Raw genomic sequence first — 25,967 nt, 5'->3', positions numbered from 1 at the left:
ATTGTAGAGTGAATTATTTGCAGTGTAAGCAGTGTAATTTAGAAATAAAACTACATCATAAAAATCATGATAAAATCCCTTTAAAAAAAGCAATCTTAAATAGGGACCTTACAGTTACAGAGGGTGGCTTATTGTTGTCCGTGGTAAAGTACCATGTACTACAGGGTTATGTGAAAATGCAAAGACACACATACAGTAAGTTGGTTATGTAGTTTCCCCATCTACTCCCAAAAAAACATCTGCAGTGTCCTTTCAACTGTCAAGCAATTAAGGCAAAGTTCAATATTTTGAACCTGGCAGCCTTGTCACATGCTGAGAAGGCAGAAAATAATTGTAGGTCCATACCCATCACCCCAGACGCTGAGCTGTGTCCATGTGCTTAAACTAGTTGACGGTTATGAAAGTTTTAAACGCTGTGCATTTGTATTCACAACACTGTGCCCATATCCAGTGTGAAGTACTGCTTTCCTGGTGAACACAGGCTGAAGCTATTTCCATTCTACGCTATTGTTTCTATTGGAATTTTCCCAATCATGCACCAGGACAAATGGCAAATATACACTAGCTAGAAGTATTATTTATCATAGCATTATATTGTCATTTTATCCCACAAAGAAGTTGCTATAGTGAAATATGTGTATAGCCCATTTCCTCTTATTCCAGGCAGTGCATGTATTTGCAATCTCACTGGCAGTAAATTGACTGCACAATCGATATAGAGAGAAACCTCTGAAGAATCATGTGTATATTTATACAGTATAGAGAGTTCAGGAATTGCTGCAGTAAATGTATGAAACTAAATGAGCCATATATTTGTTTTCAGAAAGGAGAATTGTAATGATGCAGAGACAAGTGCACTGTAGGGCCCAGGCAATTACCATTTAAATCAATGGAAAAATGAGAGCACTTTGATACCCAATGAGCTGGAAGACGAGTGGCCTACTCAACTTTCCTCCCACAAACCAAATAAAACATACAGGAAGGTTAATTGTCTGCTGCTAAAATATATCAATGTATGTTATGTGATAGAGACCTTCTACTGTAAGCTCCACTTGGGCACGGACTGATGTGAATGAAATGATTGTGATGTACAATGGATAATACATTTTGCTCCTTCCATAGAGTCCAATGAATTAACCGGTTTGCTAAAGCAGTAACTATACTTGCATTTTGTATCAATGTGCCTAAGGCACTTCCATATGTATATCTCAGAACAGCTGTCCGGAATGTGACATTATGGGGGCAGGACAGATAATGCTGGGGGGGTGGGATGACATCAGAAGGTTTAGGGGCAACAGCCAGGAATTGGGGGTTATACAAGAAAAGTTTTGTCTTTATAACAGGGGGTCGGTATTGTCCCAGTTAATTATGCACGTGGGTCATGGCAGTCCTTGTGAGTTTAGGCTCTGGAGCCTTTATGTTCAATTATAATTTGCCTTAATGCTGAGGGCATACAAGTGGTTGCTATGCTTCTCTACACCTAATGAACATTAATGAGGCAGAGAGTAGAGTATACGCTGAAATCAGCACTATATTCAATATAACAGTATCCGCCTGTGTGTGGATATACAGAGCAAAGCGGAGATCAGCCTGAAAAAAATGTGAAAGCAGGTAATCTAAAGTAGATCTCCGCTCCGTATATTCATTTTCAATACAATCGTCAGATATACAGGTAGAAACAATAGAATTCTACCTGTACCCGTCAATTCAGCACTAACAGTGGCCAGTGTTCAAGTGCCTTCAGAGGCTGCCAATCAAAATTTACTGGCCAGCCCTATTGACTAGCTGACCAATATTGGTCGGCTCGTTTCCCATTATACACCAACCAAATATTGGTGCATCTATGGCCATCTTAAGGCTTAATATGTCCAAATTAAAGGGGAACGGTTATCCCAATAAATAATTCCAAATTCTTTCTGCCATGTTAGTTGAACAAAATAAATTTTCCATACATTATGTTTATTATTTAAATTTGGCTTCATTTAGTCTTGGAATTATACAATCAAGCAGCAGGCCGTGCCATTTTTTGAACACTGTAATTTAAGAAAAATTGAGTATTTCCCCAAAATCTTGTGTATGCACCAGAATGAGGGACCTCATGCGCAGTGCCGAACACAATTAGAGAGCTGGAGGAAGGAGGGGGAATGCAAGAAGAGCAGTGACATATAGGAATGGATGCTGAATGGAAAGTGATTGAGGCATAGCGATGGGGCAGGTAATACTGGATTGACAGCTAAGATATTTAAAAGAACTTCATAAACAGGTGTGGATGTTTTAATGAAGAAAATAATTTGGGTTCCATTTAATATGTAGATCAATAATAAATAAAAATATTCAAAGATATTTAAATATTTTTTAAAGAGCTTGAACATAAAAGGTGCCAGGCTCTAAAAATTCCTAGAAAAATTTTTAGAAAAAACTAAAACCCAGAATTGATAAAACAGGATCAGCGCAGCTCCCACTGACTTTTATAGGACCTCAACAACTTTACAAGGTGAATTTTTGTAGTAATTTTTTTATTTTTTTACACTTTTCACATGAATCTCGATTTTTAAGAAAAATAGTAAAATCAGGAATTCTTAGAGATTCGGGGGGGGGGGAAGAAATTTGAATAGGCCCCTAGGATTGCAGGAATGAGCTGCCCTATCCGTTCCGTTCATGTTGCGGAGTCAGTTTTAATATTGTATATAGTATACCATTGATATGTTCGAATACTTTTCTTCTCAGTGGCCTTGCAGTTTTTCACACATACCACTGGATTACATCATGTTGTACATCAAATTGTTTCATTTTTGAGGATACTATAAAACTTGAAATAAAAACCTACATGCTTTAGTATTTGCCACATATTCACTTTTGGCAAAATATAGATTATGTGATGCATGTAGATATACAGTAGCTATGTAGGCAAACTAAAACAAAAATCAATGAAACAAAGTTGTGCATAAAATACCCTTACACACATTATTATTATTACCGTATGTTTTCGGAGTGTATTTTCTTTCTTATGAAATGATCTATGCCCTCACAGAGGGCAATTCAAAATTTAATAATTCACAATAATAATTCAAGTGCTTTTTCCACTTTTGGGATTAGTAATTATCCCTGTGGATATTCTACAGAAGGAAAAAAGATTTACACAGCTTTGCAGTGAAAGCTATTGGATATACAAGCTTAACACTCAGCAGCAGTCTGTGGTATAAATTAACAGTGAAATGTTAGTACATATTAGTATTCGGTGTATAAAGATTTGTGTCAACATAAGCCACCTGGGACTTCCTACATTTCAGCAGATTTTTTTACTCCCTCTGTTCCTTCAATTTCCAACTGTCGGTATTGTCTCTTTACATATTTTAACTTGGAAAATAATTACGGACTTATCGGAAAACTTGTGTTTTGTGTAAGTACAATGACAAAACCACTCCTATTATGCATAGCACCGCTTAGCACAGTGCATACAACATAGGTAATGCCCTGTTCTGAACTACAGAGGATGAAGATTATCAGCCCACAGGGGCTGATAACTGGCACGTATAATACCTAAAAAAAAGCCTAATTCAATATGGCTAGAATTTTATAACCTGAACTTACTGTGCCAGCCCAGAGATGCAGAAACCATATATCATACAGGATGTCAAAGTGGTCCAAGGCTGCTGAAAGGCTAAGGTTGCGGGGGGGGGGGGGGGGTCAAAGTCATCAAGCAGAAAACTAGATTAATTTGTCATAGAAGAAGAGGCTGCAGGGCTGATTATTAAATTCTGATGCAGGATGAGCTGCCATTTAATATAAATCCGATTTACTAAATAGCCTTGTATTGCGATTCTAATATTCTATATATACTGTATATTGTAAGTTGGCCCTTAATCAGCAGAAAAGAATATGCAAAGCTTCATCTTTACAGGAAAGTAAATACACTGGGCAAATACTTGTATTGCAAAATTAAAATTGCATGCAAAGACAATGTTATTAGGGCTGCCACCTGACCTGGACACCCTGGTTTTAGGAAGGGGTGTCCGGGTTTTCCAATTTGGAAAACCGGGCAGGATCCCCTAACATTGACATGGGGATTAGCCAATTGCCAAGACATAACTCATCCCACTAACCTGCCGTGCAACGTCACTGTCCTGGCCACAGCAATATCTTCCCACCCCCATGACGTCATTGGCCGACCACCGCCCAGAACTCACATTGGGGAAAGGTGGCAACCCTAAATGTTACGATGGATGTAAAAGAAACCTCTACTTAAGCTGAATTTCTGGTGTCCACAGAAACTGAAAAGCAAACTGGCAGCGCCTACTCTACTGTATAAGTAAAAATATTATATAAAATAGGAATGTTTGTGCAAATACACCCTTATGCCTTCTTAAATGGATTCTGTCATGATTTTTATGCTATAGGTTCCAATACTATATTAAACTGCAAATAATACATTCCACTATTTATCAATTTAACTTGGAACCAATAAATGTTTTAAAAATGACTATTGAACACTAGGTGGTGCATGAGAGAATTTTATAGAACCTAATACCTATACATTTAGCCTATACAGTATTACGAACAAGCTCATTCTGAGTGTCTGGAGGTAGTTGGTATAGAAACTCCAGAAACCACCGATACGCCCTCCTTTTTATGACAATTGAAAATGCCTGACGCAGCACACACAGCTGGTTCTTCACCTAAGAGCATTTTAACAACCACCAGTGCTAGCAGTATTAGCCATTAGGGCTGTGCCATACAGAGTATTTTGTCTGACAGTGGCCAGAGCAGCTAAAATGTGTTACCATGAATGGGATGCAGAATGAGCGATAAAAGTGGCAGAAGCTTATCAGAGCAAAACTCTGAGGGCACTAGAGAAACTTGCCTCATATAAAATTTCGACAATTAAAAATAAAATGGTGTTTGTTCTTCTAAGTCTAAGTAAACCTTAAAAATAAGTGAATGTAAAATTGACGAGGGTGCTATTCTAAGCACTTTTACTTTTTTTTTTACTTCCAAGATATCAAGGGATACATGCACTGTTAATATGAATAAAATTTGTTCTAACAGTACCTACCACCTGCTGGTCGTTTTGTGGCCATTCTGACCACCAAGTAGTCAAGGAAGTTGTCAGGAGAAAGAGGCTGCTCTGATGTTCTTCTGCTTAGGAAAGATTTGAGAAAGGTGGGGCTTGAACTCAAAGACAGGAAATGCTTAGACGGGGGTGAGGTTTTAGTACCAATACCAATGGGTTAATGACGTTAGTGGGACTGCACGTCTTTAAATGAGAACTAAATCTTTTAACTAGGGCAGAAATGCTGCACATTATGTTGTGAGCTTCTGCACCAGCCTAAGGCACCCACAGCCCTTTAGCAGGAAAGATCTGTACCCACAAACATCCCCCAATCTCCTTTTCTTTTGATTCACTGCACATGCTCTGTGCTGCTATCACTTACTGGGCTTAGGGACTGATCCACAATATACTGAATCTACATCATATATATCATTTCATAATACAAGGCAGAGGTGGATTAGTAAATTATCGGTACATGGCAGCTCAGAAACCAGCGCTTTTATCAGGATTTAACAATGGGGCCTGTAGCATCAGCTTCATATCAGGCAAACCTCATTTTCTGCTGCTCAAACCTCACTGAGCATGTGCAGTGTCATTGACACTCCTAATGGAATCCAAGATGGAAAACTCCTGCGACAACTGGTCTGGATCATTACTACTATAGTATATAACCTGTATATAACCTTTATGCTTATAAAAAATATGGAATTTTTAGCCATATTAATTTGTAGGGTTTAGTTACCTTTTTTTTTTTTTTTTTTTAAAAAGTCGATTTTAGTATACGATTCTGCTCAAGAAGCACTACTATCGGACAACATCAAGGCCAAATAAAAAAATGCATTTATTCAAAAAGAAAAGCCTGATGCATTTCGTGCCCTCATAGCACTTAATCATAGGCCTGGATGTTGGAATCTGTGCAAGCCTTGTTTTATTTACACAAAATAAACGTAAGCCAAAAATTTATAAGGGCATATTTTCTTTTGAAATGAGCAACAAACTTTGCTTATCACAAGATTTTCTAACACGATAAGTGCAAGCAGAAATTCTGCGACTGAGGATAGATGTTTCTCTTTCTACCCTTGGTTAATTTCTCATACTTGTAATGCATGCTGCCTCCAGGAAACCTGACATTCAAGACCAACAATAAGGTCACAGTTCAGACAAATCCCCTGTTAAACAGCTCATAGGAATCACTGAAGTGGAAAGCTTTTATTTGAATCAGAAAGGGAACACAGAAAGATTTATATGGTGGGGTATGATAAACCACCACTTGACTGGTGAGGGGGGGGATTTCACATTCTGCCTGTGTCCTTGATGGAACAGTACGCCGTGACAACTCCAAACCACAGACAAACCTGTATTAAGGAATCCTTAATTATTGTACATTTCTATTCAACAGTGTTCCAAATATACACAGACAGCAAGCATATCAACACTATTCCAAACCAGTATCATATATAGAAATACAATAATACGTATGTAAATACATAATGTATTGCAAAATTAAACAAAAAGGGTTAATAATAAAGAATTTGATAAATAGGAAATGTCAGGCATTATTTACCACTCAGTAAACATTGGCACATGATAAATCAGCACCTGTAGCCAATGCACACAAAACACATTAAAGGGCGATTAACAAGGTAACACACTACTACGTGAGCATTATATACTGTTAGCAGGAGCGAACTGTAAACTTTCTAGCAAATAAAACTGCTATACATTTATGTTGCCAGTTCTGAATTACGGTTTATGTACATTACAAAGGTACAAAAGTGGATCCTATGAAAAATGGATTGTTTTTGTTTTCTTTGACTAGCAGCTGCTTTTATTCAGAGTCGGACAGGCCAACCTGGATACCAGGAAAAATCCCAATGGGCCCCGTTCCTGCAGACTGTGCCACTAGACACTGCTAACAGCCACCTCCCTCCCGTTTGGAAAACAACCCACCACCCTGCTGGGCCCTCCCAATTTTACCAACATAAAGCCAGAGACACATGGGAAAATAAATGAATCTAGCAAAACTAATTACCAGATCTTGCCATGTATGGCCCCTGACCTACAATTAGGGCCAAATTAGCCGATGCATTTGATGTGGGCAACATCCATGTCCTGAAGGAGCTGCTGACTGGCGAGATTTGCAGCCTTTTTAATAAATATCTGAACAAGCCTTGATCAGAGAGGAAATTGTTGAAGTCCCAATCCAACATGCTGTAGTCTCTGCTGCCAAAATCTGCCTGTTGATGGCCAGTTTAAGAGAAATAAGAAATCACACCAATAATTTGGTTATAGTAAATTCCTTGCATTGCAGGATTATGTTGGGCATACAATTTGAGAACTGTTCAGTCATTTTCCACCAATTTCAGTCAAAAGGTAGCCTCCATGTTATGGGTTTCCAGCAATTTATAGTCCTTACTAACTTCACAATAATGCTATATGAACAATGGCCCCAATGGGTTTAAAAATGTAAAGATGGCTGCGTGTTTCACAGTGGAAAGTATCTGTCTGGTTGGCTAGTATGCCTGGTGATTGGGCTTTTGTTAACTGAAGTAAATGGAAGATTTCAACCAAAGTGGTCTAACACTGAGGTTTAATTTATTAATCAGGCCGAATGGATATTCCATGACTGAATCATGCTGAAGATGCAGCCGGAGACGACTACTCTAAAATAGATTCACGTCAAAGGCTGAGTAGTTAGATAAGTCAGAGATATACTAACAACAAGAGTAGTGCATAGGCAGCTTTTGTGAACAATGGCAGGTACATTGAAGAGGATGTTCGTGGCACTTCAGTCAGAGAATAAGTCTTAGGAAAGGCTGAAACTGCACACAGACAGGAAAACTGATATCAGCTGGGAAGGAGAAAATAATACAAGAGATAAATAATTGTAATATACTCGGCTTCATTTCACATATTATTTCACCGAAAAAAACCCCATTTCAGTCACCAATTAACTGAAGTAGTGAAGGAAGGGTGGGATAGATAATGGGTGAGATGATGCTGAAGTTAGTACTGGACTATTGTGCTACACATTGGTATAACTATAGAGAAAGCAGACCCTGCCGTTTTAATATATGTTAAAGGGGTTGTTCACCTTTGAATTAACTGTTAGTATGATGTAGAGTGATATTCTGAGACAATTTGCAATTGGTTTTAAATTTTATCTGTGGTTTTTGAGTTAATTTTTATTTAGCAGCAATGTCATTGCTAGGGTCCTAATTACCCCAGCAACCATGCACTGATTTGAATAAGAGACTGGAATATGAATAGGAGAGGCCTGAATAGGAAGATGAGTAATAAAAAGTAGCAATAACAATACATTTGTAGCCTTACAGAGCATTTGTTTTTAGATGGGGATTCCATTTGAAAGCTGGAAAAAGTCAGAAGAAGATGGCAAATAACTCAAAAACTATACAAAATAAACAAATTGAAAAGTTTCTTAGAATTGGCCATTCTATGACATACTAAAATTTAACTTAAGGGTGAACCACTCCTTTAATTAAAAAAAATGCCTCATCAACAAGCTTTGGAAGGGCCATTAGCAGTGGAGCATTTTTTAAGGAATAAGCAGCCCATGAATAGTGCAGAGATGCACTGCCTACACTGCTGAGCAAAAAAAATACTTCTCCCTCTGCATAAATGCCTTTGTCGATTTCAAAATGTGTGGCTTGTGTAAATGAGCTTTTGCATAAAACAAGAGATGTTTGTGGCTTGAGTGCAGAAAGTGCTTCTTTCTCATCACCCTGCCATACAGATGTTCTTAGTGCAAAACTGCGCTGAATTGTAGAACGATGTACAGATACACCATCTGCAGCAAGATGTTCTTGCAGGTTTTTGGAGGTGATCTTTGGGTTGTCTGTAACTATTCTAACAATCCTCTGCATATGCCGCTCCTGTATTTTTCTTGGCTTGCCAGACCTTGGTTTTACAGCAACTGTGCCCGTGGCCTTTCATTTCCTGATTACATTCCTTACAGTTTAAACCTCTGAGATAGCTTTTTGTAGCCTTCCGCTAAACTATGATACTGAACAATCTTTGTTTTCAGATCTTTTGACAGTTGCTTTGAGGATCCCATGCTGTTACTCTTCAGAGGAGAGTCAAACAGAAGCACAACTTGCAATTGGTCACCTTAAATACCTTTTCTCATGATTGGACACACCTGCCTATGAAGTTCAAGGCTTAACAAGCTAATCTGGTGTTGCCAGTAATCAGTATTGAATTCTGATTTAATAAAAATCTTTGTTCAGAAAACACCCCAGTACTCAGATGTTCCTGGGAAATGAAAGACATACCACCATATCTTTTTTGTTGAAAGTGTAGAAAATTAATATGCAGACTGTGAGGGGTTCCCCAGTTCAGAAACTGAGCAATGATTTAGCATTAAAATATATTAATACACAAATATTTAGTGGCACATTTACTAAGCTCGAGTGAAGGATTCGAATGAAAAAAACTTCGAATTCCGAAGTATTTTTTTTGGGTACTTCGACCATCGAATAGGCTACTACGACCTTCGACTCGAACGATTCGAAGTAAAAATCGTTTGACTATTCAACCATTCAATAGTCGAAGTACTGTCTCTTTAAAAAAATCTTTGACTACGTACTTCAGCAGTTTAAACCTACCGAGGTACAATGTTAGCCTATGGGGACCTTCCCCATCACTTTTCTAAGCTTTGTTAGATCGAAGAAAAATCCTTCGATCGATCGCAAAAAATCCTTTGATTCGAAGAATTTTATTGTTTTTGAGGGTTGAATATTAAATTAGAGGGTCGATTTTGTGGGTTTATTAACCCTCAATATTCGACCCTTAGTAAATGTGCCCCTTAATATCGTTACATGGAAAGATCCTTGCCAGTTCGGTCAGTAAGTTGCACTACCAAACATTATTTGTACAGTGCACTGAGAACACAGTCGCTAACATGCAACAACCTACACAGACCAATTGGAAATTGTTTTTTGTAATGCACCATCTATAAATTTCTTTGTAGGATATCCAGCTAGAAAACATACTGTGCACACTAGATATTAACAGTTTCATAGTGCAAGGCACCTTCTCCTGAAATATCAAAATAAAAAAAATTTAAAAAAATAAAAAAAAAAAAGACTAAGTCGCACCTGTAGCCATTTTTAAAAGACAGAAAGGTTTGTATTATTTTAGCTGCTATTAGGAGATGCCTGCTGTTGTGTGATGATGCAATAAATAACAGGGAATTGCAGTCTCCAATTGTGGCACAGTCAGCAAGTAATTATATGTATTTTGCTCTGACAGCAGACAAAATTGTGAAACGGCTCACAGAAAAAAATATTTCTCTCTTAATTCCCGTTGAGGGTTAAGAATGAAAACGCTTCTGAACAAAATGATACATATTTTCTTATTCATGCAGATCTGTTCCAAAGCAGCAAGCACCGTGACCTCTATTTTTAGAGCCCTTACGATGCATTAGAAAGCACATTTCAGGGATATACACAGCTGCTAATTTGCTGTTGATCTTCACACAATTGCCTTTCAATGTGACAATAACAATGATAGGAAATGCAGTAATGACACTACAGCAGCCGCCCCATGAGAATAAATGAAGGGTTGGAGATATACAGTACTGCTAGTACTTCTATTTAAACATCACAAGGAGTAAATGCCTGGCATGAGGCTTCTCAACAAGTTTATGTTTGGGGATGTTATTATGCCATATGCTGTGAAATCTGCAAACTGTAACTGTGTTACTCCATGGTAATTACAGTTCTCCTTTATTTAATGGAGAAATGGAAAGCTAATTAACTTAAGTAGAGTCTCTTCCTAAACCTAATTTTAACAAAAATATTTAGGCTAGAGCCACATGGAGGCTGAAATCAACTAGCTGAAATAAACTGGCTGATTTCAGCCCTGCCGCATTGAATCAGCTTGTTGCAAACTGATTTTATTGGATTTTGGCTCAAAATGCAGAGACTTATGAGTCTGTATGGGCTGAGTCAATTCAATGCGGAAAATAGAGGAGGCTACTGCCAGCAGTAGGGCTGAAATCTGCCAGTATATTTCAGATAGCTGATGTTGGCCCCTGTATGGTCCTAGCCTTAAAGGGTTGTTTAATTTACAAACACTTATTTTCAGTTTAATTGTTTTCAGATTGTTCACCACAAAGATTTTTTTCAAATTGCTATCCATTTTTTATTGTTTTTCCAAAATTTAAGTTTATTGTTTGTGTCTCTGTCTGGCAGCTCCGTGATCCAGGAGCAGATTCTAAACTTACAATTAGATACATTTAGGGGCTACGTTAGTTGATACATTTCTCAGCAGTATCTGTAGAATATAAGCAACTATTGTATCAATTCTGCCTTTAAAGGGATGATTAACCTTTAAGTTAAAGTTAAGTATGTAATAGAATGGCCAATTCTAAGCAACTTTCCAATTGGTCTTCATTATTTATTTTCTATAGTTCCTTAATTATTTGTCTCTCTTTGTCCGACTCTTTCCAGCTATCAAATGGGGGTCACTGACCCCATCTAAAAAGAAATGCTCTGTAAGGCTACACATTTATTGTTATTGCTAATTTTTATTACTCATCTTTCTATTCAGTTCCTCTCCTATTCATATTCCAGTCTCTTATTCATATCAATGCATGGTTGGGGAGGTTTGTGGTTTTTAAATAACTGAAAAACCACAAATAATAAAAAAATGAGAAGGGCAATGTATTAGCTTTAAAACCCTGTAATGTATCATTTCACAAGAATTTCTTCACCCACTGTCTGACAATATGGCTTTAAAGTAGGCAAAACTATCATTAGTTTCTTTCAGTACAGGTATTGGAACGTTTATCCAGAATACTCTTCGTAATTTGGATCTCCATATTGAAAATCATATATACATTAAACTTAGTAGGATTGTTTTGCTTCAAATTGCAAATTATCTCAGAATATCACTCTCTACAATGTCTACATCATACTAAAAGTTCACTTTCTTTCGTCCAGCTAATCTTTCTATTTCATTCTAGATAGGTGAGATAGAATCAATCACAGCTTGCTTCTCATTTGTTTTTCCTTTATTATATCATATTAAAACTTGTTCATAAAATGCCAAAATATTCCACAGTATTGTACAACAAATGGGTGTATAAACTCAATACACAGATCCCATACAAAAACCCATCTGTAACCGATACCAGTAGTAGAGGCCCCTGCCCAAAAGAACAGAAGTGATCAATAGCAATATACTAGAAAAAAAAAAACAAAAAAAAAAATACAGAAACATAGAACTACATTAAAATCATATATCATCCCAATTTGTCTTTAACAGATAAACCAACATGATTAACAAGAAGCTTAATAACCAGTTTTATCGTATGCTGTTTATGTATACAGGATTGGGACATGGATATTTGGATATCCATTTGTTAAGTTTTAAAAATAATTGTAACATATATCCTCATTGGGAATCAATCGTAACTGGAAACAAAGAAAATAATAAGTTATATATATGAACATGAAGCAGCCATACAAGTTATGTTTTGTAGATAAAACTTTCAGTAGACAAATACATCTTAGTGAATTCCCTAGATGGAACGATATAGTTGTATGATGTAAAGAAAGTACTGCCTGTATATTTGTTTGAATGTTCATACTATACATTGTACAAACAAAACATGTATACTTATGTATTTTATAAAAATAAAATGATTGAAACATTAAACAAACCCAATAGCATGACTTTGCCACCAATATAAATTGATGCAGCTTACTAAAGGTGGCCATAGACACAAAGATCCTATCGTACAAATCGAGGATTCGTACGATTTTCGGATCGTGTGTGGCGTGTGCCGACATCTTTCGTCCGGCAGAGATCGTCGTTTGGTCAATCGGTCAGGGTTGATTTTGACCCGACCAATCCCGTCGGAGCCCATTGCGCATCGTAATCGAAACGTTCTGCCATATGGCCAAACAATCAGATTTCCCCCGATATAGCCATGCTCATTAATGGCATATCGGGGAAAGATCCGCTCGTTCGGCGATGTTGTCAAACGAGCAGATCTTTGCGTCTATGGCCACCTTTACTCTCAAGTACAAGGTCATTTTTATTATTACAGAGAAAAAGGAATTTAAAAAAAAATGCTTAAAATGGAGTCTGTGTGATATGTCCTTCCTGTAATTCAGAGCTTTCTGGATAATGGTTTTAGGATAGGGGAACCATTCCTGTACTATAGTTTTATGACACAGAGCTAACTGAAAAGAACGGAGAATTGTAACAATAATGAAAAACGTACATAGCTTTATTGCAATAGACAAAAGAAGACTGCGTCTTTGGTTCTTTGAAAACACTTAGGATAAGATAAGTGACCATATCAGATAAACAATTAGAGCAATGCTAGTGGTGTGGTGTTGTACCTTATTACAGACATTATGGTGCAGCGTCACTTAAATAAATTGTTTCTGTAATACAAAACCAGGAAATATCTGGTATGATGAAAATTCTGCAAGAAAAACAAACAGTTCTACTTTAGCTACCAGCAAAAATTCCTCTGCCCTTCTATGCTGTGATGTAACAAAGTGAATAAAGCCTTTGCTTCACTTTCTCATTGAGAATGGGCGAATGGAAAGGCAGCAAGTTACTGGCTGTTGGAAGGGGGCTTGTGTGTAAGGACAGCACTGCTTAGAATCAGAATTCTGCAGAATCTAAGTGCTGCGTACAAACTGTACTTCTGTATTTCATTTTAGACTTGATAGGTCCAAGCTGGACATGAATACCCTGAAGCACTCTGTGGCTACAATAAAACTATTGTGCACAATGGTAACAAAAATGATATAAACAGCACCGCCTGAAATATTTATTTGCACATCTCTGGCCTCTATACAAAGTTAATGCATGATGTTGTACTACTCTAATGGAAAACTTGCTGTTTGCGGCAGCACTCAACTTTGTATGATTATAGAATACTGCCCCCCCAACACACATCCAATCAGAACTCTCATTCTCAAACAAAACTATTCATAACACTTCACAACACTAAACATTTCACATACCACAGATAGTAACTACAGAGGAAGCAGACCCTGCAGGTTGCCACCTGGCCGGTATTTTACCGGTAAAAAATGATGGCTGGTCCCAATGTTATTAATAGGAAAAAAAAAATATATAGAAAGGCCGGTATTTTTTTCCCAGAAAAGATGGCAACCCTACCCCATGAGACCCTAATTAATATACAATTTCAATACATATTACTAAAACAGGTTAACCACTAGACATTTTGGGGCCATTTTGCTAGTGTGCAACATGATTTTATTATAATTATAAGCAGTCATTCTGTTGCTATGGCCAGTTTTAGAAGACCGGAATGTTGATGTGGTTATTAAAACTCATCCATGTTTAAGGCACTGTTGTGAATCAGTCCATTATATCTACAAATTAGGGGATGCAGCTCCTTAATATCATAACTGCAACTTTGCAAAAGATTAGTGAAAATTTTCTCCAGGTTACACATGAAAAAGACGCCTATAGACTCCAATGGGTGAAAAAATTGTCGAACTTTAAAAAAAAAAAAAAAAAATTTGTGATCCAATAGACTTCGATGCATTTGGCAAATTTTTTGCAGTTTTGCAGAAGTGAAATGAATCAGATTCACCCATCACTACAGATGATTAATGATGCACAGATTTGTACAATTTATGGCAGTGTCATCAATGCCCAGAGTAAAAAAGTGCCTTGAAAAACCACTGTTCCACATAATTATATACAATTTAAGTACAAACATTAAAATGTTAGCGAAGGATCCATAAACATTAAATGTAAGTTCTGACCTGCAGTTTGGTGGAGGGTCCAAGGTAATATCTGCCAGCTCTTTTTGAATCCTAAAATGAAAAAAGGAAACAGTTAAAACTACAATTGCTACAGACTTTTGCTAATGTGATACTCATTATAGCATTGCTTCTTTACTAAATTTCCATAACATTAAACAGCTTTAGAGATCTAGAGTCAGGCTTGATCATGGTCCAGACACACCCAGAGAGGTGAAAAAATACCCTGGTATACTTTGGCACACCATATACATGCAAATATGTACAGCAAGTCTAAACAGGACCTTTCATGCCCAGTTGCACTTAGCATTTAAAGGGGAACTCCATCCAAAGAATAAAAAATGAACTTCCGCATGATAAACGGAAATGTTATTTTAAGCAACTTTCCAATAAACAAATTAAGAACAGGAGGAGACCTGAAATTGAATACATTGTTTCAGGAGAATCAGTGCAAAGAGCAGAAAGTTACAGACTGATTCTACTTTCAACAGCAATTACATGTACAATTACTTTAAAATCATTGAAACTTTGTAATTAATGTATAATGGAAGCTTAACTTCATGCAACTCCAGAGATAAGCATCTGTAACCTAGTGGTGTAAAGTGCATTGGATGCATTTTGTCTTCCCAGACACCCAGCAAGAAAGTTGCTTTTAACAATGCAAAGAGTCTCCAGTTTCAGATTCACTAATAATCAAACCTTGCATATTTACAAATATTTTATGGCATTGCAAGGGAGAGGTGTATACGTAGCCTAAAGCTGGCCATAGACGCAAAGACCCGATCGTACAAATCGAGGATTGGTATGATTTTCAGACCGTGTGTGGAGAGTCCCGACATTTTTCGTCCCACGGAGATTGGTCGTTTGGTCGATCGGCCAGGTTAAAAGATTTCTGTCGGCGATAATTTCTCTGCATGTATTGCTGATTTTCAGTGGGAGACTGTCACTAGCTTTGTCTATCATACGATTGCTGTCAGGGGCAGAACATCGCTGATCTGTTCTTTTACTATTTGATCGGAATGGTTAGTGGCAGGTCGGGAGATGGGGGAAGTCCAATCGTTTGAGGATTCGAACGATCGGATCTTTGCATCTCTGGCCAGCTTAAAGGAGAAGGAAATCCCTCCCCCCTCCCTCCTCTACCCTGGCCTACCTGTCCCCCGGGCAAATGCCCCTAACTTGTTACTCAACTCTCTGCGCAGGTCCTGTCCACGGAGTTCACAGACGCCATATTCTCCCAAGCGGTCTTCTTCCTGCTTTGACCGGCGTTTTTGGTGCATGCGCAGTAGGAGCATTTACCTGTACGGATCTACTGCGCATGTGCCAAAAGTCACATTCGGCGCAAGCGCAGTAGACCCGTACCGGTAAATGCTCCTACTGCGCATGTGCCAGAAGATGCCGATTAATCAAGGAAGAACACCGCTTGGGAGAAGATGGCGTCTGTGAACTCCGTGGACAGGACCTGCGCAGAGGGGTGAGTAACAAGTTAGGGGCATTTGCCCGGCGGGACAGGTAGGCCAGGGGGGAGGGTTTTTGCGCCCAGGGAATTTCCTTCTCCTTTAAGGCCCGGAGATGTTGCCACACTGCAACTTCTAGCACCCTAATAAATGATGGGAAGTGTAGATCAGCGTGGTTTCACTAGCCACACTCTAAAGCAAAAAGGGTTAAACAGCCTGGATGAAAGGCAATAGGTTTCAGGTTTCAGTCCACTTTAAGGTTTTTCTCAAATATATAAAACACGCATAGAAAGCAGTTATAATATCAATATTTCAGCCTATTCTAAAATGTTGCATTGACAAAAGAACAAAATGCCTTTTGTCCAAGCCTGGTCTGCCTGCCTGTGCTCATAGTGGGTAGTTCGTTTCACTGTGTTTGCACCCAGATATTAATTTATTCCTTTTCCTGCATAAATACACAGACACACACAGATAGCAAATCATTAGCATTATCAATCATAGAAGACTAACATCAAAATGCAGTTATTGGAGCAAATTCAGTAAAGGACGAAGTGGCACTTGCTAGGGAAAATTTGCCAGAAATTCAATCCGCAGGGACATCGCAAATTTACTAAAAGGCGTAGAGGACAATTCACTAGCGAAAAATCATTGCTAACGAAGTTTCTCACCCTTTCGGCAGGCGAATTTTCACTAAGGCGAACAATCGTTACTCTGCAAATTCACTAAAGTGAGAATTTACCATAATGTTACCCCTTTCGCCAGAGTCTCCTTCACCAGGTTACTGGTAAGAAGAAACTACATCCTCCTCAATCTTATGTCATTGACATCATATCCTGTATGCCAAAAAGTCATGAAAAAGTGGGCTCATGTCTACGACAGTAGAGCATCTCGTTTGTCTTTATTTTGCTTCCTTGGATATTTTTAATAACAAGTGGCCACTTGGATATTTTTAATAACAAGTGGCCACTTCAAGCGATTTCCCCAACATCACTAATAAAAACGAATATATATGACCTATTTGTACCAGCCCTATTCAAAATAACCTAAGCGTTAATTGTGTTAACGAAGTTCGCTAGGCTGAAATGAACGCTAGCAAAAGTTTGCAAGGAAATGCTCACGCGGACACAAAATGATGCTAGGGAAACTTCGTTATAGACATAACTTAGCACTTTGCTTAATTAATGTTTGCTCTGCGAATTAACGTCTGACTAGGTGTGGTAAAGTGTCCCTAAGTGAAAATTCACCCTTTTTTGAATTTGCCCCATAGAATGAAACATTACAATGATCAGCTTGCCAAACTCAAAACAGCCAACATGCCTCCATAAACACTGCCAAAAGTGCAAGGGCCAGTAACCGCAAAACAAAAATAAAAGGGTTCCATAAGCATCTACATATATGTTATTATTACCTTGACTGTATAAACTCTATACCCTACAAGCAGCCATGTTGGGCTGATTAGGCATGTAGCACCTGGATTACATAACATATAAGCTAATTCAATATACGATATGCAGAGGTCCAATGACATTAATGGGTTTCTACACAATTAAAAACTTTCTATGTTATAGCAGACAAGACAATGTATATCCAGGCCCCTTTGCTGCCTGAGACAGCTTGCAGCTGCCCCTACCCACCTTTTTGGAGCCGGAGGAGTCCATGACGATACCAGGAACAGCATTTTTGCCGCCCCTCGTAACCAATGTGGCACTGACACCTGAGGCGAGTTTCTTAACTCAACTCATTGGTGCAGCATCCATGCGTGTAAAAAACTGTGTAAAAACTGCTGTGTAAAAAAACATGGAGACAAAATTACACCACACCTCACCATGCATCACTAAGGTCATTTATCAACACTGGGCAAATTTGCCCATGGGCAGTAACCCATGGCAACTAATCAGATTGCTGCATTCATTGTTCTACAAGCAGCTGGCTTTCAAAAGCTAATCGCTGATTGGTTGCTATAGGTAACTGCCCATGGGCAATTTGCCCAGTGTTGATAAATAACCCCACTGTGTAAAAAATGGCAAATTTATCAAGCTGTGTACTGATTTTCAGTGATTGCATACCTCTCTGTTAAAACCTGCTACAAACAGAAGCAGCCATTTGAAAATGCCATGGGAAAATAGTGTTCATCCATCACAGTTTTCTCTGCTTTTTTTCCCTACCCACCTGGAACTTCCTTGCTGCTTAGTCATATTTCCTTATTATTATTATTATGTTTTATTTTGATAGTGCTGACATATTATATATATATATATATATATATATATATATATATATATATATACACACACAGCAGCATACAGAAATTGTTCTTTGACCCCAGTGATTCAATTACCATAAAACACACACGTACTAGGTAGGATTGTCATCAGTCTGGTATTTTACCAGCCTAGTTAGCAAATCACCAGCTAAGACCAGGGCCAGTATTTTAATTTCAACAGCAATGTACTTGCAACTTCATTTGGAATTTACTGGACCTTGATTCACTCCAATAGACACTCTCTCCACATCCTTTTCCCCTTGACCCTTTATGTCCCAGTCTCCATCCCTGTGATGCCACCACTCTGAACCCTTTAGGTTATATATTATATTACAAAAAAGCTATGAATATCTCATAAATGATATAGTGAATAAAGTAAAATATAAGGATATTATAAGTTACCGAGGAGTTTCATGACCATATAAAAACACGAGGCCGAAGGAACTCCGAGGTAACTTCTAATATCCTCATATTTTACAACTGGGGGTACTTTATTTATTATAATACACAAATTTCAGTGAGTCATGTGACAGAAATGACATCAGAACTCACCGTTTATAACTGATGACATCAGAACTCACTGTTTATAAGGATATAATTTACAGGATATTCATAGCTTTTGTGTATTATATCCTTATAAACAGTGAGTTCTGATGTCATTTCTGCCATATGACTCACTGAAATTTGTGTATTATAATAAATAAAGTACCCCCAGTTGTAAAATATGAGGATATCAGAAGTTACCTAGTAGTTCCATGACCTGTATAAAAACACTCGACCTTCGGCCTTGATTTTTATATGGTCATGAAACTCCTCTGTAACTTATAATATCCTTATATTTTACAAGAGGGGGTACTTTATTCACTATATATATATTTTATATTATGAAAATTGGCTCACCTAACATTGTTTTTAATTTCAACAGGACCAGTTACCAGTCTGCGAGGTTGTTATTTGGGAAGAAATGGAGCAAACGCAGGCAGACATGGCTGACTAATAGATAAAGCAAGGTCTGAAGTGGTGGAAAATATCAGCGTCAAATCTAGCATTTAGAAGAAAATTAAACAGACACTTTGATGAATTCAACATTTATTTTACACAATTTTTCTGGCATCACTACACAATATGATGAATAAGGCCCTGAAAGGTGTAACAGCAAAGCAATAGTCACTGGGACAAGGTAACCCATATTGAAAATGAACTATGGTACCGCACAAATGGAAATATATATGGACAAGGGCATCACGGAGTTTAGATAGACATGTTATACTCTGCATGACATTTAAAGTGGGTGCTTGCTTATCTGCCATGTGGTGCAGAGTAGAATTACTGATGAATGATGCAGGCATGGACAGGGAGGCAGCAAGACATCACATGCATTTTCTTTCACTGCTGTATATATATATATATATATATATATATATATATATATATATATATATATATATATATATATATATATACACATACACACATATACACACATACATACACACACGCCAGCAATTAAGTAAGGGACCAATTTAAAGGAGAACTAAAACTTGCAAAGTAGGCTAGAAATGCTACACATTATGTTTTAGACTTCTGTGCCTCTGAATATGCATTCTACCTCCCTCCAAAAACCGGATTATTTCTGCACATATAGTAGTGCCTTGAGTCTGGGGGCAATTCATGTAAACAGCAATTGAAGTTGCACTTGTGTTTTAGGGGAACGTTGTGTGGAAATCTAGATTGTTTGTCTCATGTTCTAATTATATGGCATTAAACATTGTTTTGTTTTTATCCTTACTTCCTTTCCCTCCCCTTCCCCTTTTATTTAAACAGAGGTAAAAACATGTTATCTCAAACCAGTGATACATAGGCTGACGCTGTCTGCCAACTCAATTACTCCAGAACATTATCTGCTGGGTAGATCTGAAAATCTCACCAGCCAATGACTGCAATATACAGTTGCATAGGCAAACTATTAAAAGGTTGACACCGCCTTTGCCTGACTACCGTATATACTCGAGTATAAGCCGATCCGAGTATAAGCCGAGGTACCTAATTTTACCTACGAAAACTGGGAAAACTTATTGACTCTAGTATAAGCCTAGACACAACTACAGCCCTGTCTCCCAGCAGCGCACATTCCGCCAAAGAGACTCCCCCAGCGATCAACCGGACTTCTTTGCAAAGTTGATGGTGACAGAGAATTGTGCAGAGAGTGCTGTGTGATATTGCCATCACTGTTAATCTTTCGTATAACCAACAGAGGGTGCTGTGTGATATTGCCATCACTGTTAATCCATTATACAACCAACAGAGGGCGCTGTGTGATATTGCAGTCACTGTTATTCTTTCATATAACCAACAGAGGGCACTGTGTGATATTGCAGTCACTGTTATTCTTTGATACAACCAACAGATGGCGCTGTGTGATATTGCAGTTACTGGTATTCTTTGATATAACCAACAGATGGCGCTGTGTGATATTGCAGTCACTGTTATTCTTTGATACAACCAACAGATGGCGCTGTGTGATATTGCAGTTACTGTTATTCTTTGATATAACCAACAGATGGCGCTGTGTGATATTGCAGTCACTGTTATTCTTTGATACAACCAACAGATGGCGCTGTGTGATATTGCAGTCACTGTTATTCTTTGATATAACCAACAGAGGGCGCACTGTTATTCTTTCATAAAAGCAACAGATGGCATTGTGGGATATTCCAGTCTCTCCCCAAGTGAACTGTTGGTATAGGAATGATTAAAACTGACAGCAATCTCAGCTACTGCCCGCTGACCCGAGTATAAGCCGAGGTAGACTTTTTCAGCACATTTTGGATGCTGAAAAACTCGGCTTATACTCGAGTATATACGGTAAGTAAGCCAGGTGATGGTCTAAATTGTACTAAACTGCTTGACTCCCAAACGTACAACTAGATTAGGCAATTTGGCCTGGGCGGAAAATTAAAGTACTTTACCACTGTGCAATAATCAATAGAAGAAACAAGAACCACTGGTATTTTAAAACAATAAACAGAAAACTATGTGTGCCCAAAGCTCCACTGAGTGCAAAGTGAAAACAGGTGTATATAATTTCAAGCAAGACACCTGGCACTGGATGAAGTAGAAAGACCCATGGCTACCATGAAATAACCAATTAAAAAAAAACAAAAAAAAAAAAACACAATGCTTTTGAAGTAAAACTAAATACAATTGATAGTACTTCTCGTGTATGAAGCCATATCCCATTTTTCTGGCAAAATCAAGTTGCGATGACGGAGCCAAATAAATTAGATGTAGCGATTTGCAACGGTTGCCATACATGGTAAGATTTCTTATGCAGTTTCTACTTCTTCAGTCTGGGTCAGCAACTTATCTGCCTGTATATGGGGCCCTCAGATGGGAAAATCTGGACAGATGGCAAACCTACATCCTTTGGCCAAACAATCAGATCAGTGCCATCATCAATCACCTCAAGGTGGGCATATTAGGGAAAGATCAGCTTGTTTACAGACTTTGCCAAATAAGTGGATCTTTCAATGTATGGTCTGCTTAAGAGAGACAATCAGATAAAGCACTTGGCCCCAAACAGTATAGCTGGACCCTATATAGGGAGGCAAAGCAGTAAAAGAAGCCCTACTGAAAAGCCGGTTGCTAGGAGAAGATTGGCAATAAGTTTTTATATATGGTTTTGACATTTTATCCAACAATATTAGAATCATTAAGAGCACATTTTCATTCTTGTAAGAAATTGACATGACCTAAGGGTAAGGTCACACTATGATTTTCGTGGATATTTAGTTGCCAGGCGACTAATCGCCTCTTCTTTGTGGCGACTGCTTCCCCCTGTCTTCCACCTGCTACAAAGAAAAAACGCCTGCGACATGGCACTCACTGCGCTTCGTTTTCCGAAGTTGCCCGATGTTTCCTCGTGAGGCATTTTCGGCCAACTTCCGAAATCGAAGTGCTGCAAGTGCATTGCCGCAGGCGTTTTTTTAAATTTTAGAAGGCGGAAGGCAAGGCAGTTCGGGGAGATTGTCGCCCCAAAGAAGAGCCGATTAGTCGCCAGGTGACAATCTCCCCGAATCTGCCCGTATGCTTAAACCCTAAGAGTGGAACTTTCTGCTGGGGTGGGCCCTGTATAAACAAAGTATTTGCTTAATCACTGCACTTGTTAAAAGTAAGAATAAAACAATATTAAAGGAACTAACAGAACGGTTGTTTTGCTGGAGGAAGGGTTGCAGGATTTCAAAGGATTTTTAGGTCCCCAATCTGACTAAGTGGTTCACATACAGCTTTTGTGGCCGTGGTATAATATAAGCAGCAAATTACACTGGAAGACTTGATGCTCTAGAAAGGCAATATCAGTCAATTGATGGATTTAACTGGCATTTTTAATAGCATTTAAAGGGCAATTGCAGACTCTGAAGTCACAGAAGCAACATTTCCCTCATGCTTACCTGAATACCAAAAATCTGAGCAATTTGTTTATTCGTGTTTGACCTAAGATCAATCAGCAGGGATAGTCCATGTGGCCAAATAACATTGAAACTGGCCCATACGCATCAGCTTTTAGGCCTTGGCCACTCAACATTCTTATCTGATTCAGTCTAACTTATCTGATTTCATTACCACCCATTTAATGGTTATTTCCCTCTGGCAAGGTGATCACATTTTACCAACACCAGTTCTACGTTTAATAAAGTTATTGCATTAGGGTGTATTGCACCTGAACTTTCACACACTGCCATACAAATTCCATTACTCCGGATAACAAGAACCACCCGGAAGGGCGAACTAATGAAATCGTTTATGGACGGCACTAGATTTCTGTGATGTACTGGTCACCAAACGAAGAGCTCCTGGCAACATGATCTACTTTTTGGGCACCCCTGTTCTATTCAATCTAACTGCATGAAATGGAAAGGGTTTACAGTGTAGCCACTGGGGCATAAAAACAAACTAGGCAACATACAAACTTTGATGATATTATCTAGTGGCCCAGAGAGCAAAGGGCATTTCAGATAAGCACACGGAAACAATTACAAATTTTAGTTTCTTGGGCCAATTCCATGTCATCATTCATTCCTATGGGGTTACATTAAAATCACACGTATAGCTAAATCCTGTGCAACTTTCCAAGAAAAGAAACCCACGCTGACCATTGCCATTCAGCAGAATCCTATTTCCACGCTAGAGTAACCTGACAAACGCTGAACAATGTCTCCAGTGTGACCAGGTCCCAAGAAATGCGACAGCCTGTGACTAGAATACTCAAGCGCAGTTTCTCCGGCTCTCTGTAACCACAACAGTGAATGGCACAAGCGATGCTTCATTGCTGGGAGTTCAGCAACAGCTGATAAGGCCACAATGAAAGGACCGGTAACACTGAAAGTGAAAGGGTTTTGTATGAACTGAAACATGACGCACAGAAGTACTGCCACAGTTTGTATAACTTAAACTACTGTGTGGCCAATGGGGCAGCCACTAAAGCTGAAGATAGGGCTCATATTTACATAGCATAACCGACATTTTTACACAAGATAAAGGAAAGTGAAATAGCATATGGAACTACTGAATGAAAGTTTCTCACATATAATGACATATACTAGACACCAGCTGAAGACACTGCACAAAGCTCTGCTGGTTCCAGTTCAAGCGGTGGCGCTAAGCAGCAGGGCAGCCATATTATTAAAGCTACAGGGTGGACAACTGGATCTCTTATCAGCTCTGGACAAACACAAAATCGTGCTTTCTCATCAAGTCCAAGTGAAGTGTTTAGGTGCACAACAAGGCAGCCACTGTGATTGCTTAAAAACATTTAAAGTGGGTGTCTGGCTGGACCTTCCCAAAAGCATGCCCCCCCCCCTCGGGCTGAATTGGCTGTACAACAAAAGGAAGCCCTGTTCTAGCCTTATACTGTGACCCTTAATCTCCTAATGTACTGCCAGGGAATGGGGACTTGGGGCAGCACCAGATACCAAGCACAAGATATGGACCATACCAAGATATAGGGGGGGCGCGGGGTTAGAACTGACTTGTCTGCCCTACTGTCCCAGTTTGCCCAAGGAGAGAGTTCGCAGGACTAACATCCCTCTTTGTAGTCCTGCGGGGGTGGAATCCAGGGGGAACCCAACAAGTATAACTGCCAGTTTCCCCATGGGAGTCCAGTGGGTGGCAGGGTCTGCTGGGAATTGAATGTGCACAGCAGACAAGGAGACTAGTTGCACCAATAACACCCCCATTCACTTAACCCTTCGTGTCCCGGGCCCAGTAGCCTTCCCACAGCGCAGGCATTTGCTCATCATGGAGGCTGATGATAATGATAGCACAAAGCGTGCTCAGGCTCCAGAGAAGTATGGAGGGGCCTGTTGTGCTCACGTTACCTTTTAGCGCTGGTGGAGAGCAGCTTGGAGTTCTTGCTCATACTGCTGCCCTTGTTCTCCTTCTTCTTGTTGTTGTTACCGTTGTTATTGGCCGGCTCCTGCCTTTCTATGTGCTGCTGCTGTTGCTGCTGGCCGGAAGAACTCGAGGAAGAGGAGCTGCTGTTGCTGGCCCTGGAATCGTCATCCGACATAGCGAGATGATCGCACACTGCCTGCAGCACCGAGTCAGGAGGGAGGGGGAGATGTCTGACCAGATGCAATGTCCTCCCCCCAAATTAGACACAAGTCCAGCTCACTAACCGGACTACTTGTCCCACTGCCTCAGATGCTGGGCCGGAGAAACATGCCTCGCCTGCAGCCACCGACACACACACAATGCACAGCGACTGGCGTCTGCAACTGCAACACACCCCGACAGTCTCTTCCTAGAAGCCAGGCAGGGGGAGGGGTGGGGGATTTAAATGCAAAAGCCTGTGGGCTCCAGCTGTTCTACTAACCCTAGTACCCACAGCCAGGCAGGCGGATACTTGTAGTTCGACTCAGTTACAACAGGGCAGGCTTCAACTCACTGACTCCTCGCAGTTATTCTCATGTCTGTAGCAATCAAAACTGGTTTTTAAAAGCCAATTTCTTAGTAGTTCTCTCTCGTTCCCTTATATGAATATATAGTTATTTTATACAGTAACATTTAAGGATATTAGAAGACTTTTGTGACCTATTTAAAGCACAAGGGGTTTGGTTGCAAGCTGAATATTTGTCTCATGTATCACTAACACCTGTGTGTCCTGATGGAAGATAAAAAAGCAAATGGCCACAACCCCATATAAGACTTGCTTTAGGCCTGATCAGGCCTGGACTGGTAATCTGTGGGTTCTGGCAAATGCCAGAGGGGCTGCTGTATTCGAATTGAAAATATTTCACAGATTCCACCATTCAGGCCTGGATTTGCGGCAAGGCCGCATAGGCCCGGGCCTAGGGCAGCAAAAAATAGGGGCGGCATGCCGCCCAGCCGCAATATGGGGACATTCGTGTCCCCGTTCA

General features: G+C 39.2%; 1 protein-coding gene across 1 annotated transcript in view; it reads right to left on the bottom strand.

Annotated features, from left to right (window-relative positions):
* The window catches only part of ube2e2 (Ube2e2 protein), a 37,027-nt gene extending 11,697 nt beyond the window's left edge, over positions 1-25,330 (bottom strand). The window contains 2 exon segments of the mRNA NM_001094478.1: positions 14,836-14,886; positions 24,927-25,330. Of these exon segments, the coding sequence (NP_001087947.1) occupies positions 14,836-14,886; positions 24,927-25,117 (242 nt within the window). The 5' untranslated portion in view covers positions 25,118-25,330.
* Positions 25,331-25,967: the final 637 nt, after the last annotated feature.

This window comes from Xenopus laevis, chromosome 6S, assembly GCF_017654675.1.
Source record: "Xenopus laevis strain J_2021 chromosome 6S, Xenopus_laevis_v10.1, whole genome shotgun sequence".
NCBI classification, from domain to species: domain Eukaryota; kingdom Metazoa; phylum Chordata; class Amphibia; order Anura; family Pipidae; genus Xenopus; species Xenopus laevis.
Note: the sequence above shows the minus strand (reverse complement) of the source record. Positions and strands in the feature narration are given on the sequence as shown.